The 15,618-nt window shown below is 39.3% G+C and overlaps 1 protein-coding gene across 5 annotated transcripts in view; it reads right to left on the bottom strand.

Annotated features, from left to right (window-relative positions):
* CCDC191 (coiled-coil domain containing 191) overlaps positions 1-15,618 on the bottom strand; it is an 89,248-nt gene that overhangs the window by 52,430 nt on the left and 21,200 nt on the right. For all 5 annotated transcript variants that reach the window (XM_053903355.1, XM_053903356.1, XM_019448413.2 and 2 more), the window contains 2 exons: positions 14,507-14,657; positions 2,290-2,480 (listed from right to left, as the gene is read on the bottom strand). In XM_053903355.1, the coding sequence (XP_053759330.1) occupies positions 2,290-2,480; positions 14,507-14,657 (342 nt within the window). The remainder of the gene's footprint in view (positions 1-2,289; positions 2,481-14,506; positions 14,658-15,618) is intronic.

The following is a 15,618-nucleotide window of genomic DNA, read 5'->3' on the forward strand; positions in this document are numbered from 1 at the left end:
AAAAACATGCAGACAGCCCGGGATTTGGGAAAGCAGCACAAAGGATGGTTTGTATCTAGTAGCTTCTTACTACTAATGTGTTTCCAGCATGTCTTGTCATTTGTTAATTACTGCTTTATTTTTCTTCTGCAGCCATCTAAAGTAAATTGCCACACAAATGAAAAATACAGCTGTCTTGGGGAACCACCACCTAGATGTTATATAACATTTAGTACAGAAGCAGTGTGGTACAGGAAAGAGCATTTGGATCAGAAGCAAAGAGACCAGAGTCTAGTCCTGGACTAGCTACTCTTGCCCTTTGGACCTTGAGAGAGTCGTTTACTCTCTCTAGGCCTTACTTTTAACATATGTAAAATGACAGGCAGGATCAGACGATCCTTGAGGTGGCTTTCTGCTCTAAATTTTTTTGCTCTAAAGTTCTGTAGTAAAAAAATTATTACAAGTTAAGTATTTTCTAACTCTGGCACTTAAAAAAAATGTAGTACCCATTCTGAATGTTTAAAAATAGACACCTGAAAATAATTCACAGATACGAGACGTTCTAAGATCTTAAAAAAAAAAATTGGCACATAATGCTATTATGAAATCCCCATTTAGTGATTTCATATTTAAGCAGTTTAATTGCAATGAAATCTCAAGTTCTTCATATTTTTCTTCTACAAGTTTCTTCTGGTATGTAAATTTCACAGCCATGTTTAACTTCAACACTCAGTTTCCACTCCCTTCATACCATCATTCATGTCACTTCCCTTTTACAGCACCTCCAGTTTCTCTCCTTTACCCAGCATATCTTGCTAGCTATTCCTTTTTCAGTAAGCTATCATCCCAATTCCTTATATGAATCGCTAGGTCCTAAGAACTTAGAAATGAATTATGGGAAAGAGTTTTCTAAGCTGACCTTTTTTTTTTTCCCCCTAGCATACTGTAAAGAAAGGGAAATTGACTAAGTCATCCCTCTGCTTAAAAACTATCAAGACTTCACCTTTATTTACCAAAGAATTCCTAAACTCCTTGTCTTGGCATTCAAGGCCTTTCACAAATTGATGAACTTGAGAAACCACATGCTTGATGATCTCTGGCCAACCTGAATGGCTAACACCAAGTGCCATTACCTCATCTCCCCATCCCCACCTAGGAATATCCTATTTATGGTACAAAGTCCGGCTCAAGACCCACCTTCCTGATCAAGCCCTTCCTGGCACTCTGTAGGAGCCTGCTCAGTGTGACACTTACTTCTGCTAAGTTCTCAGTGGCAGAGGGGATGATTTATGCACTTTATGGTTTATGATGCTGCTCAGCCCCTGTCCTGCTTCTAGATCTTGTCTTCCTCATAAAAGGGCTTCAGACTCCTGTGTATCCACCCCAGGGCCTGATGCTGTCACACAGCTGCACAACTCCAGGGGGCAGCATTTCCTTCTACATAACAATGGTTTCACACACAATTCATTCAAGTTTTCACCCTGAATAAGAGTTGCTGGTAAGAGAAGTGATTACACATAAGCACATAAACTGCTCCTGTCCCCAAACAAACAAATGGTTCCTTCTATACCCATGATTTTGGTTCAAGGATGCAGAGCTAAACTTGGAAATGAATAGAAGAAAATGTATATAATTTTAAGATGACAGAACAAAGGAAGTTTTATTTGAAGACAAATTCTGTGTCATTCACAAGCATAAGAGACAGATGATATAAAGGTGTCAAAAACCTCTAAATAAGGTGTGGGACAGAAGACAGAGGAGTGGGGGGAATCACCTTGGCAGATGGATGTTCCCTGTGTTCCTAATTAACATTCAGCGTGGAGACAGGTATTTCCATCAGTGAGAATTACTGGCATATAAACCAAACTCTGTCTTCTGAATTGGTAAAATGGTCCAAGGTGCAATGCTACGACATCCAGAGGGCAAGGAAAAAACATAGTACTTGTTTTCTTCAAAAGGAGAGCATGTACATCAGTATATTTTAATGAAATCTTTGCTTATACTTTTCAGTTAAAATGTTCTTTTTTTTCTTTTTCTTAAGCAGGCTTCATGCCCAGTGCGAACTTATGACCCTGAGATTAAGACCTGGGCTGAGATCAAGAGTCAGATGCTTAACTGACTGAGCCACCAGGTGCCCCTCAGTTAAAATTTTCTAGTTTGGGATGTAATATAGAAAAACAGTGATTACCACATTTTATAAAGGATGAGATGATTCTAGTGAACATAATTTTTAGATTATTTTGGGATTCTTCAGGAGGAAAAATGTCCTATAATACACCAGAAGGATTTTCATGGTACAGATAATAGTACCTGTTTTCTTCCCTAAGGTAATTTTCCATGGCTTGAGTCTCCCGTGCCAACTTCTGGGATCTTGTGTAGTCTCTCCAGGCCCGCAGGACTTTCAGTTGAAACTTCCAGTCAGACAGGGTCCCAGCTTTTCCCAGCTTGACCCTATGATCAAGGATCAGCTTGTGCCAGGCAGAGAAATACCGTTTTTGACACTGCAATGGAAACATGTGGAAAATCACCACTGATTGGCTCTAGTGCTTGTAATATCTAATACTGAGAGCTGTCACCTCAGGTATCCCCCTCATACTTTTTCTAACAAATCTAGCAACTGTCATCTTGATGGAAGGAGAACCAAGTATAACTATTCAAGTCATGCAGCTGAGGCTCATGTCTTAAACTATAGTACTTAATTCTCATTCTCAGGCACCAGTCCTTTGGGAAGCTGGAGTAGCAGTCATATCTAAGACCCCAGTTAAGGGACTTGTTTGAAAAGCTTGAAACACCTGCTTCTAGGAGGATGGCCAACTTGTCTTGGAGCTTAAAATACCAACTGATTCAGACGCCTGGGTGGCTCAGTGGGTTAAACATTTGACTCTTGATTTCAGCTCAGGTCATGATCTCACAGTTCATGGGTTCGAGCCCTACATCGGGCTCTGTGCTGGCAGTGCAGAGCCTGTTTGGGATTTTCTCTCTCCCTCTCTCTCTGTGCCCTCCTCCCCAATAAATAAATAAAATAAACTTAATAAAATAAAGTACCAACCAATTAGTTAATTTCTGTTACTAACACCTGCTGATATCCTACACAAAGGAATATAGACGATCCCATGAGGATGGAATGGGGGTCTCTGGTGTCTGGAAACAGGAGAGCTAAAACAGCTTCAGCTGGGCTACCATGACCATGGGAGAGCTTTGGTGAGCAGGTCTAGAGAGACTAGATGCTCAGGACACTTGTGATCTTCCACTCCATGCATCTGACAACAAGTAAGACAAGTTCCACTGACCCTAAAGATATCCCCAGAGAAGTACTTTACTCTCTGGTTTAAGAAAATCTCTGAGATCTAGTCGTCGCCTTCATCTTCCACCTTCACAGTAAACTTAATGTTCCCACATCACGTAACTTTCAGCTCTTGGCCTTATATCAACCACACTGCTTAACACCTTCCTATGTTCATACCAATTTCTTGGTCCTCCATTTCTGCCCTCTCTTTACCTGAATACTTCAGGACTCACTTCTCCCTGGAAGTTCTCCTATCACCAACTACTTTCTGCAAATCTCAGTGCCCTTCCACTGTGTTCTCAGCAACCTCTGCTTCTTCTATCAAAACTCTCATTACACTGTATTATAATCACCTGTTCACTGGTTTCTACTAGACTGTGAGCCTCCAGAAGGAAGGGAGTGGGTCCCATGAATGGATATGGAAAATCCGTGTTGGTAGCAATAAAACACAAAGTAACTTCATAGAAAGTGACTTTGTGGGAAGTATAGGGAATGCCTAATGACCAGCTTCAAGCACTTGTTAGCTCTACCAGGATCATCTGTACTTACTGCTTCTATCTGTGTAACAATACTTATCTTTCACTATTTCAACATTTAGTAAGCAACCACCACTGCGTTTAAATTTGGGAACTCTGAACAAAGTTAAGATATAATCTCTCCTTTTGAGAGATTATAGGGAGAGAGGATATATAAATTGAAAGATTGATAACATTAGGAAGGAAGCATATGTTGGAATTCTTAGAAATAGACCATTTGTCCAGGAATAACAAGAATTCAGTTATATTTCCATTTAGACAAACTACAAAATCTTCCCTATTGTTATTTATCAGGAGAAACCATGGCAAACTTTAAAAAGCCCTTGTTCCCTTTCCATTATGTCAAATGAGGGAATACTGTGCAGACGTTTACCTTAGATGCCATGGAAGGAAGGGAAGGAGGGAGGAAAAGAGGGAAGAAGGGAAAAGAGAGGGAGAGAGGAAGGGACATTTGCTGAATACAGGATATGCCTGCAGTCATAAAAAAGAAAAGACACATAGCTACCAAGTTGAGGGGATATACTTTTTGCATTATTCGCCTATCTAACCCACAAAATAGACCATGGAAAAAAAATATATTGTTAACTTGTGTGTCATTGTCAAAAGAAAATACCAGATTCATTTAAGATATTCCTCCTGAACGATCTGATGAAATATTCTGTGTGTAGCTATCTCTAATTTTAACTCCTGGAATGTTTCTAATGATGAAATAGTATAAACATAATCCACCTGGACAATAATAACACTATTAATAGTGTCCTTCTTGGATTTCTATATTCCTTGTCTACAAAGTTCAAAGCATTGCTGTAAGCACAATATTACATGCACTGTTTTATTAATTTGTAGACCATCATTACCAAATGGAGAGACTGCAGATATTATGATTTACTTTACAAAGCTAAACTTCAAGTAGAGAAGGGTTAATCACTAAATTCACAGAGTGAAAAGCTAGTGGCATACCTAAGGTTAATACTGAAATATTCTGGCATCCTGATGACCCAATCTATATTAGGCAAAAAGTCTTCTTTTTAAAAATGAAGGGCAAATTTTTTGCTGCTTTTATACTGAAAGAGAAAAAACGCAATATATACCTTACTATGGTAGAAGAGCACTGCTGGAACATATGTGAATTTAAAAGGGCAAAATTTGTGTTAATAAATGCTATTGTCATTATATGTCTGTCAAATAGTTAAGATTAGACTTTAAGAGCAAAATGATCAGTTTTAACGATCTATGATTCAGTTTCACTACATAAAAGTTAGTAACAGCAAAGTGACAGACTCACAGCAACTGCTTTCTTTTCTTTTCTTTTTTTTTAATACATTTTATTTTAGAGAGAGAGAGCATGAGAAGGGGAGAGTGGCATAGGGAGAGAGAGAATCTTAAGCAGTCTCCACACTCAGAGCAGAACCCAATGCAGGGCTTGATCCCACAACTCTGGGATCATGACCTGAGTAGAAATCAAGAATTGGAAACTCACCCAGCTGAGCCACCCAGGAGCCCTCACAGCAACTGCTTTCTCGAAATTCACTTGTGATTGACTACTCAAAAGAGCAATCTCATTAAAGTAAAAAATAATAAATAAAAGTGTGAATCAAAAATAGCCACTTACTTATTCTTGATTCATGGCAAACATTATTCGGGCAAATAGGATTCCCATAAATGTACTTGGAGGGAAGTATTTGGGAAAGGAAAATACTCTCAGTCCTGTCTTCTCTGGAGATGCTAGCACTCTGCTTTTATTTAGAAGTAATGAGAAGTGGCATACTTCCATAGTCATGATCTATTTATTCTCTCTATTACCTCTCCCCCCAGCTGAGTCCCTGCTGTTCCCGGGCCTGCTTCTCCTCTTCAGTGCCACTACAATAGTGCTCTATCCTTTTGCTCTTTGAAACAAGAACTATTATTGAAAGTCACAACTGTGTTGGAAGAGGAATACATTCTGTTTAATACATATTATTCAATAAATTTGGTTTCAGAATTTAATGGTTTTTTTTTTTTTTTGATGTTTATTTATTTTTGAGAGAGAGAGAGAGACAGACAGAGCATGAGCAGGGGAGGGGCAGAGAGACAGAAGGAGACGCAGAATCCAAAGCAGGCTCCAGGCTCTGAGCTGTCAGCACAGAGCCCAACGCGGGGCTCGAACCCATGAACCGTGAGATCATGACCTGAGCCGAAGTCCGACGCTTAACCAACTGAGCTACACAGGCGCCCCTCAGAATTTAATGTTTTAACTCATCAGACAACTATTCTGACCTCCCTCCATTTCTTACTTAGTTCCTTTATTTCTGTACCATGTTTTGTTTCTGACAGATTTTCAACTACGGTCATATATTCTTTTCACTAACTTGCACATCTTTTTAACGTAGTTGTGGTGAGAGTTAAGGCTTCGTACAGGTAAGTAAAATACAGAAAATCACTGTGGGAAAGACTGTTCCTAAATACATATCTATAATAATTTATAAAATAAAATACTACACAAAGTGAAATTGAGTAAGTTTTTAAGGGAAATTCTTCTCATCCTCTCAAAATCTTCCATAAGACATCCTCTGATCGTTAAGGACTCCACTCAAGAGGAGAAATGACAGCTCGCCCTGCTAAATTTATTACCTGCACTGGAGTTGCCCTCATTTTGTTGGCAAGAAAAGCTCTTCCCTGACGTTTAATCACACTACTGTCGTGGGGAATGATTGGCATCAGGTGGAACAGCAATTTGCTATCTAATCTTCGTTGTAATTCTGACCCTGTCACTAGAGACGCTTGTTCTGATTAATGAAGTGGGGAACTCATCAAAATTCCTCAGCTATTTCCCTTTTGTCAGAAATCTCCGTGATAATTGCATCAAAATTCTCAGTCATGGAAAAATAAACAATGCATTGTAAAGAGGACAAAAATGTCAACAACTTTACAGTTTATTTCTGCTGAACAGAACTGAACTAACTGTGGTGCAACCAGTGCTGGATGGGAGTTGACCAAGGCTCCGATGTTAGCAATAAAGCCACAGGCTCTGTGGGGCCCCAGGTGACCCCTTGCTGCTCCCTGGCCAAGAGGAACAGGCACTCTATAGCTACAACAGGAGGCAATCCTCAACTATTTTCCTTTTGGGGACCAATAGAGCTAGGCTAAAGGCCCCATAGAACCTATGCAATCCTGGGGGGTGGGGAAAGGAAGATCCTTATTCAGGCAAAAATGCATGCCCCTGGGAAGGAGTACCCTGTGATGCACCCTATTCCTGATTTTCATCATTACGCCCCAAAGAAAAGAGAGGAAGTCATTGTGTCCCCTACCCCAACGTTAAATACTCCTATAATTAATTACATTAGGGAAAATACATTCAGTTCCCTGCCCACAGCACTGAGACTTGGACAACGCCTGGTTCCACGGAGAAGCCCAAAGGCCTACAATTGGACAACTACCACTGTGCAAAACCACTGTGCAAAATGTTAACACCAGTTACAGACAAAAAGCTACTTTTGTTATATCCTGGAAGGTGTGATGCTCTTTTAACTTCTGTACTTAGCTTTTTTCTCCTTCCTTTTTTAAACTTAAAAAAAAAAATCCCACACACAAAAATACCCCTTATTACAGAAATTAAACATACCCAAAAGTAGAAGAATAAACCCCTCATTCAGCTTCAAAAATTATCAACATTTTGCTAATCTTGTTTTATGTCTCCTCCATTCATTTTTTTTTCCCCTGGAGTATTTAAAAATAAATTCTATACATCAGACATTAAATCACATCACACATATATGTGTCACTGTATTTGCCAACATTAGGGCATTTTGTAAATTCTTAATTCTGCTAAGCAATAATGTTGCTTTAATTATCTAACTCTGCTTCTCTTCAGAAATAGTACAATTTCAGAAAGAAGTTGCTTAGTCTTACCATATAGTAAATTCTTTTTTTTTTTTTAAGTTTATTTATTTATTTTGAGAGAGAGAGAGAGTGCGAGCAGGGGAGGGGCAGAGAGAGAGAGGGAGAGAGAGAATCCCAAGCAGGTTCCACACCTGTCAGCACAGAGCCAGATGTGGGGCTCATACTCATGAGCCACGATCATGACCTGAGCTGAAATCAAGAGTTGGATGCCTAACCGACTGAGCCACCTAGGCATCCTCATACAGTAAATTGTTAACCAACAAATATCCCTGGATCTTTTAAAGAATGATCATGATATAGCCTATAACCTGACTATTCATTAGGATAAGGCTCCTTCCTCAATGTAGCTTAGACCAGTTTTCAGGGCCTCCTGTCTTAGGGAGGGCAGACCCACTGCTTCCCATCACCTCTCTCTTTTCCTCTCTCTTCCTCTTCCAAATTTCTTCCCTCCTACCAATCCCCACTCCCTGTGCATTCTCCCACCCCAGCCACACACCCTCAAACTATGCCGAGAGTACAGCTCATCTCAGAATATATTAGACAAATGTTAGGTTCACCTCCAGGGTAGTCTGACAGTAAGACAATGATGTAATGTCATTTGTTTCTACCAATATGGTTCTCAAGATCCTTATATATATTCACCCAAAATGTCTAGCATTTAGGGGAAATGATAGTCAACTCATAAAATTTTATAGAATGGGCTCCATTTATGCCAAAAGCTCTTATTTTTTTTTAAAGCAGAATTTAATCAGAACTTTTTTCAAAAGACAATTACATATACATGAATTGGAACCTCTGGATCAAACAGCTTCATGGCATTTTGAAAAGCAAAACCCCAGCACGATATTTTGGTAACCGGACTCTCACTGTCCCTTCTGTGAGAATGGGAAACCCTAGTTACTCAGAGGATGAGGGTAAGGAAGAGCAGAACAACAAACTAAACAACCTCCTTACTAATACCGATCAAATTTTACTTGGATATTTTCCAGAGTTAGCTACAGGAAGTAAAACATAATAATGTTTCAAACCCCTCCTAAAATGATACCACACATGGTCTTCGCCAATAGCTTAGAGCCAATGTCCTTCATGTGTGTGCCTGACATTTCTTTCCCTACAGTTTTATTTGCAAAAAGGCTTTTCCTTCATTTCTTTCCCCAAACACAGACAACATTGCTGAGAGGATGGTTGCTATGTTTCAGCTCAGAAATGGCTTTACCTCAGTGGTGTGTAGGCAGTCCCGATGTAACTAAGATCTCTAGGGATGAATTGTGCTATATAAATGAGGTACTTAACTACTGTTTTCATCATCTTGTTAGAAAAATCTAGGCTTCTTTTCCATATATCCCCATGTTCCCTTGGTTTAGTTTGGGGTGGCCTTTTGGAAGGCGCTATGCCATAAGCATAACATTAACAATGATTTCTTAGGGGGTCACTATTATCTTACTCTCTAACAGAAAAACCCAACCAAATAAGCAAACCAAAACCCTCCCCACAGAGTTAAGATTTCAGTTAGTATTAACCCATGTTTCATTGTTCTCTTCAACTTTCCCAAGTCTTGTTTCATAGACTTTCTTATCTTATTAACAAGACATAAAATGTATTTCAAGATAGGGCAAGAATTCAGAAGGCCATTTTCCAAATAGTATGAGTTTCATAGTTAATCCCTTGTTGTTTCTGCTAATTAGCAATGACAGCTGAATCTCCCTAAGAGATTTCACTGCAAGATCAAAGAGAAACTAGGAGAGAAAATGGAAGTAGAGAGTTTCTATGCAAAAACAGATGTTTTTAATAAAACAAAGAGAGCTGGCAATGAAGTATGTGGGAAAGACGCATGCATAGTGCTGCACCTGAGCTTTTGTTTGGATAAGAGGGCTCACTCAGTTTCTCTCAGAAAGTCTCCTATTAAATAACTTGGCCCAAATGTGATGTTAAGAGATTGTTTAGGGGGGAACAAATAGAATCCACAGTCAAAGCACAAAGAATTACAAGAATTAAAGGAGATTGAACTAGAACAACTCCTAGAAACAGATTCTTTCCAGTCTTCCTGTAAATACTCTGTATAGCTGGCTGTTGGGTTTGTGCCAGTGAACCATTTTGAGGGTGCTGACAAGAGTTTCCTGCTATCTAATCACTCTCTGCAAGCCAGCTAGGCATTTTCCCCCTTTTTATCCTGTGATCATATTTAGGCTGCTGAATGTTTTAAGTTTCATTTCCCAAGGGCAGCTTTAGGCTCCTTTAGAACCAGGGTAGGAATGTGGACTAGGGCCAAGGTAATGAGCTACTCCATGGCATTTACCAGAGGCCTATCCTGTCTCCAGCCAAGTCTATGTAAAAGCTGGAGGAGTCTGGTAGGTGGATTCTCTCCATGTCTCAGTTATACTCATATACACTGGAGAAATCAGAATTACAGGTTCACTGACAATATTACAAATGAACAACATAATCACACTGAAGGGAAGGGAGAAGGGAAGGGGAAGAGCAAAACCAACCTAAGTAACAATATTCTGGCTGCATAAGATTGAAAATGAAGATAATGTACAAATACTATACTCTGGTTAGTATATTTGTTTACATAGCAGTATGGGTTGGCAATTCTGAAACTACTTCTATAGTATATTAGAATAAGTAAATAGATTTTTGATAATGGGTGTCAGGTTTCTCACTGTCTGAAAAAGGAATTCTAAATCAGCAAGGGGGAGGGGCTATACTGAAACCCGTGGTGCTGGATTAGAGTTGAAGGTATCATTATGAACTTATGATTATTTTAATAAACATACAGACAGTTATAGAAATAAGTTATAAATAAGGAAGAGGGAAGAATAGCATGACCCCTGTGTTACTGCACTGGAATTAGAGATACCAGTATGAACTCATGAATTTTAGTATGTATACAGATAGGCAGACACAGAAATACAAATAATGTGGGTGCATGCGTGGGTTACCACACACACATATGTTTCCCAGCTCTGTCTGCCAAGCAATGACACCCCAGGAGCATGGAGAGCACCTACTATTCAGATCTTGGTTTCTAAATACTATTCTCCAATAAAGAAACCAGAGTTCCGTGTAGAAGTGGTTCATTCCAGGGCTGGAACAGGGAAAATACAAGATGGGCCTGGAATGTCCTATGGTGCCAGAAAGAAAGCAAGTGCCCCCAAAACAATGGAAATATTTTGAAAGAACAAAGAAGTCAACCTGAAAGATTTCCCAATGGCCAAAGTTAGAACAATTTGAGTACAAAGTAAACAACGATAATAATAGATTATAACCCATAGAATAAAATACCTATCTAGGAGCCCATACTGATAAAAGTAGGTAATTGAATAAATAAATAAATTGGGGAGAAAGGACAGGTTTTCTTTCTAGAAGAATTTCAGTTAATAAATGGAAAAGAAATGAGGGAAATACAAAATCATCATTAGACAAATACATTAATGTTGCAGGCAAGATCTATCTACCTATAGATGCCAAAATTATTAAGTGAAAGTTTAAGAAGAAACAGGGTATTTGCATAGTTTTACAATATTTCTTCTAAGACATTGCAAAGGAAAAATAGTAACTTTATAGTATAGAAACCTAGCATATTAACACTTGTACATCCTGATACGATACTGAGAAGGGCACAGCATCACTTCTTTAAGTAATCTCACCAAAAATGTATAATCTCAATCTAAGCAGGAGAAAATATCAGAAAACCTCAACTGAGAGACATTCTACAAAATACCTGATCAGTACCCTTAAAAAAATGCCAAGGTCATAAAAGAGAAGGAAAGACTGAGGAGCTGTCACAAAGCTGGAAGAGACAAAGAAGATGTGACAACTAGATGAAACAGAATTATGGATTGAGTCCTAGGTATATATACTCCTAGGTATTCCCTAATGTAGAATTATGGACTGAGTCCTGGAATAGAAAAAAGGACATTAGTGAAAAAACTGGTGACATCCTAATAAGGTCTGTGGTTTAGTTAATGTATTTAATGGTGGTGTACCAAGGTTAATTTCCTAGTTTTGATATTTATGCTATGCTTACATAAGATGGTAACATTGGGGAAAGCTGGGTGAAGGGTATTCAGGTACTCTGTGTACTGTTTTTGCAACCTTTTCTGTATGTCTACAATTATTTCAAAATAACTTAAAAACAATAAAGTATAGGATCACTAAGCAGAATCTGTGTGAAGTAGAGATCATTTACTCATAGTCTCAAATTTTTAAATTATACTGGCTGATCGTTTTTTAATTTTTTAATTTTAAAGAGAGAATATGTGTGCATGTGGGGGATGGGTAAAGGGGGAGAGGGAGAGAGAGGGAGGAAGAGGGAGACGGAGAGGGAGAGGGAGACGGGGAGGGGGAGGGGGAGGGGGAGATAGAGAGAGATCTTAAGCTGGCTCCAAGCTAAACTCAGGGCTTGATTCCATGACCCTGGGATCATGACCTGAGCCAAGATCAACAGTCCAATGCTCAACTGACTAAGTCACCCAGGAATTCCTGACTGGTCCTTTAAAAAAATTTTTTTTGAATGTTTATTTATTTTTGAGAGAGGGAGAGGGACAGAGCGTGAGTGGGGGAGGGGCAGAGAGCGAGGGAGACACAGAATCCAAAGCAGGCTCCAGGCTCTGAGCTGTCAGCACAGAGCCTGATGCGGGACTTGAACTCACAGATCATGACCTGAGCCGAAGTTGGACACTTAACCGACTGAGCCACCCAGACACCCCATGGCTGGTCCTTTTAAAATTGAGTAATCTGGGGGCACCTGGGTGGCTCAGTCGGTTAAGCATCCATCTTCAGCTCAGGTCATGATCTCATGGCTTGTGAACTCGAGCCCCCCATGGGGCTCTGCGCAGACAGCTCAGAGCTCACCTCAGATCCTCTGTCCTCTTCTCTCTCAGCCCCTCCCCAGCTCGTTCTCTCTCTCTCTCTCTCTCTCAAAATAAATAAATAAACTTAAAAAAAAAAAAAAAACCTGAGTAATCTATTTTAGGTAGACCATTAATTTCGTAAAACTCTTTACATGTCTAAAATTTATACCTAGCCACTTCTATCTAAAACATACATTATTTCTTCCTGTACAGTGAACTTCAATAAAATTTAAAACTTAAGCTTACAGAGAACACATGTCTTATTAATCTCTCATTGGTTGGACAATATACCATGGCACGTTTTCCTCACACATTCTCTAGGTGGCCCCCTGAGTACTCATCTCCTTTCCTATTTTCCTTCAGAAATCTGAACTGTTATTTTAGGAGGACACACCAATGCCATCTGTCTTGTGAAAGATGCAGCATCTAAGAGTCCTTGCCAATCTTTCTCAAAAGGTTAATCCCAATTCTTAATATTTCCTCCTACTATGTTACCCTCTCTATTCCTAAAGCCAAAACCCTAACCAGAAATCTTGTTGGTTTATATCTCAACAATTATGACTTTTTGCCCATCAGTCCAAAATGCCTCCATCAAATGTGTCTAAGGTTTTTTTTGTTTTTTTGTTTTTTGAGAGAGAACGAGCACGTCAGTTGGGGAAGTGAGAGGGGAAGAGAGACAGGGAGAGAGAGAATCCCAAGCAGGCTGTGCACTGTCAGTGTGGAGCCTGATGTGGCGCTTGAACCCTCGAACCATGAGATCATGACCTGGGCTGAAACCAAGAGTTGGAGCTCAACTGACTGAGCCACTCAGGTGCTCCCCTCTTTCTTTTTTTAAATTGCTTACACTCCTTTACTTTGTTGCTCATATCCTAGTTATCAATATTATATTCAAATTCCTGTTTCTGATTTTCAGGGCTTTTGTAAATCTGTCCTACATTTATTAAACTCCTCAATATCATCCTGACATTCTCTTTTCTCTTGTTAAATCCATGCATTCCTGCATTCATTCCACTACTGTTTGCTGAATTTCAGCAAAGTCTAAAGCCATAGGTGGGTGTTATAAAAGACATAAAATATATCCATGTTTATCTTTTCTCATCCAACCTTCTCATTTTACAAATCCTCCAAGTAATCCCTTTCGCCTGAAATGTTTTTAAAAAAATTTTTTTAACATTTATTTATTTTTGAGAGACAGAGAGAGACAGAGTGTGAGTGGGGGAGGGGCAGAGAGAGAGGGAGACACAGAATCCAAAGCAGGCTCCAGGCTCTGAGCTGTCAGCACACAGCCCAATGCGGGGCTCAAACTCACCAACTGTGAGATAACGACCTGAGCCAAAGTCAAATGCTTAACCGACTGAGCCACGCAGGTGCTCCACACCTGACATGTTTTAAGCCTCAAATGCACACTATTGTGAATCCCACTTCACTGAAACAAATTTATGCTCAAATGGCCTGGAAAAGATGCTCATTTGTCAATAAAAAATTGACCAGTTAATTTTACAAAAAGTGAAAGTAAAAGAGAGGGAGAAAAGAGTAAAAGAAAATGCAGACCCATGAAAAGGAAAAGTGTATCTTGCTTTAAGATCATAGCTACCAGAAAGCAAGTGACTTTCTGAGTAATTCTTCTGAATAATCCAGAAGACCGTAGAAGCCGAGCTTTCAAAACCTATCAGAGACCTCACTGGTGGTTCCATGCTACTCTGAAACGGGTAATAATTTAGGAAGCCATCCCAAATTCACACCTGACTTCCCAGGATCACACAGAGTACATATAAGAATAGCCCTGGGACCAGGGAATTCTTGGTCCATGGAGCACTGCCCCAGGCCCTAAGTCCGCTGGGCAGCATAGTGGTGTGGGCAATTCTGGTATTTGCATTGAGGCCTCAGTTGGGCTTAGTGTGACACTGTTGTATCTCTGATAGAGAGCCCTCTGTCATTTATGCTGAATAAAGGTATGTTACAATTCCTACCTGATGATTTTCCTTGAAAGTCTGGATTAATAACTCTTTCAGTTTCTTCTTTCTTTCTTTTGCCATTTTTTCTTCATCCAGAATATGATCACTTTGAAAGATGCTTTCTTCTGTATTGTTTTGAGAATTTTCTTCCTGCTTTTTCTTCTCTCTGTTAATAACAGTTTTAAAAATACATGTAGGAACAAGAGACTTAACAATGGGCAATTACACCCTACCATAGTGGAACGAACACTGAATTTTCCATCAGAAGACAGATTTTTAGATCTGGTTCTAAAAGTCCATAATAGGATGATTTTTCTTTTTTTTTTTTTTTTTGTGAGCCTTAGTTTACTCCTTTATAAAATATACACTAAATGAAATAAAACTGTTATGCTCTGAAAAATAGAAGGCCCTATAGATATTTTGGTAAAGTTTTCAAAAAATTTATTTATTTATTTAAATAATCTCTTACACCCAATGTGGGATTCAAACTCACCCTGAGATCAAGAGTCACACATTCTCTGGGCTGAGCCAGCCAAGTGCCCCTTTGGCAAAGTATTTTTACTGAGTTTACCACTGAGCGATACTTTGATCAAAATTTGAGAGTTAACAACTCCTAGGTGTTTTCTACTGTAGACATAAGTTCTCTTTCTTCTGAGGGAGAGACAAAAAAGGACCTTAGGTAAGAAAGGGATGAGAATTTTACTCCAAGGCTTTTACAAGGCTTCTAGGGGAAAAAATAATAAAAGAATCAGGTATTCTTGAGTAAAGAGGGAAGGGAATTTATATTAATTCTAAAACAGCTGAAAAGAGAAAAAAATAGAATAACAATTAATAAAAGGCCTTCAACAAGTGACAGGAATCTCTCAGTAAATGTGTTGCTCATGTCTCTGGTCATCCCCTGTCTCACCCATCTATTCTTTCTCACCCAGGTCATCTCTCTCTCACCTGCCAATTCAAGCAAGCTCACAGCCACTGCTTTCTTACTGGCATGTACTAAAGTACGTGTACATGTATGTGTGTAAGATGATGTCGTATACACAGCACCTAGTCAGGACTCAGGATTTATGTGCTTTGGCCCACAAACCAGCTGTGAAAACTCAGGTCTTTCTGAATTTCACTTCACAGTT

The sequence above is a fragment of the Panthera pardus genome, unplaced genomic scaffold (assembly GCF_024362965.1).
Source record: "Panthera pardus isolate Hobbes unplaced genomic scaffold, ASM2436296v1 HiC_scaffold_16, whole genome shotgun sequence".
Lineage (NCBI taxonomy): Eukaryota > Metazoa > Chordata > Mammalia > Carnivora > Felidae > Panthera > Panthera pardus.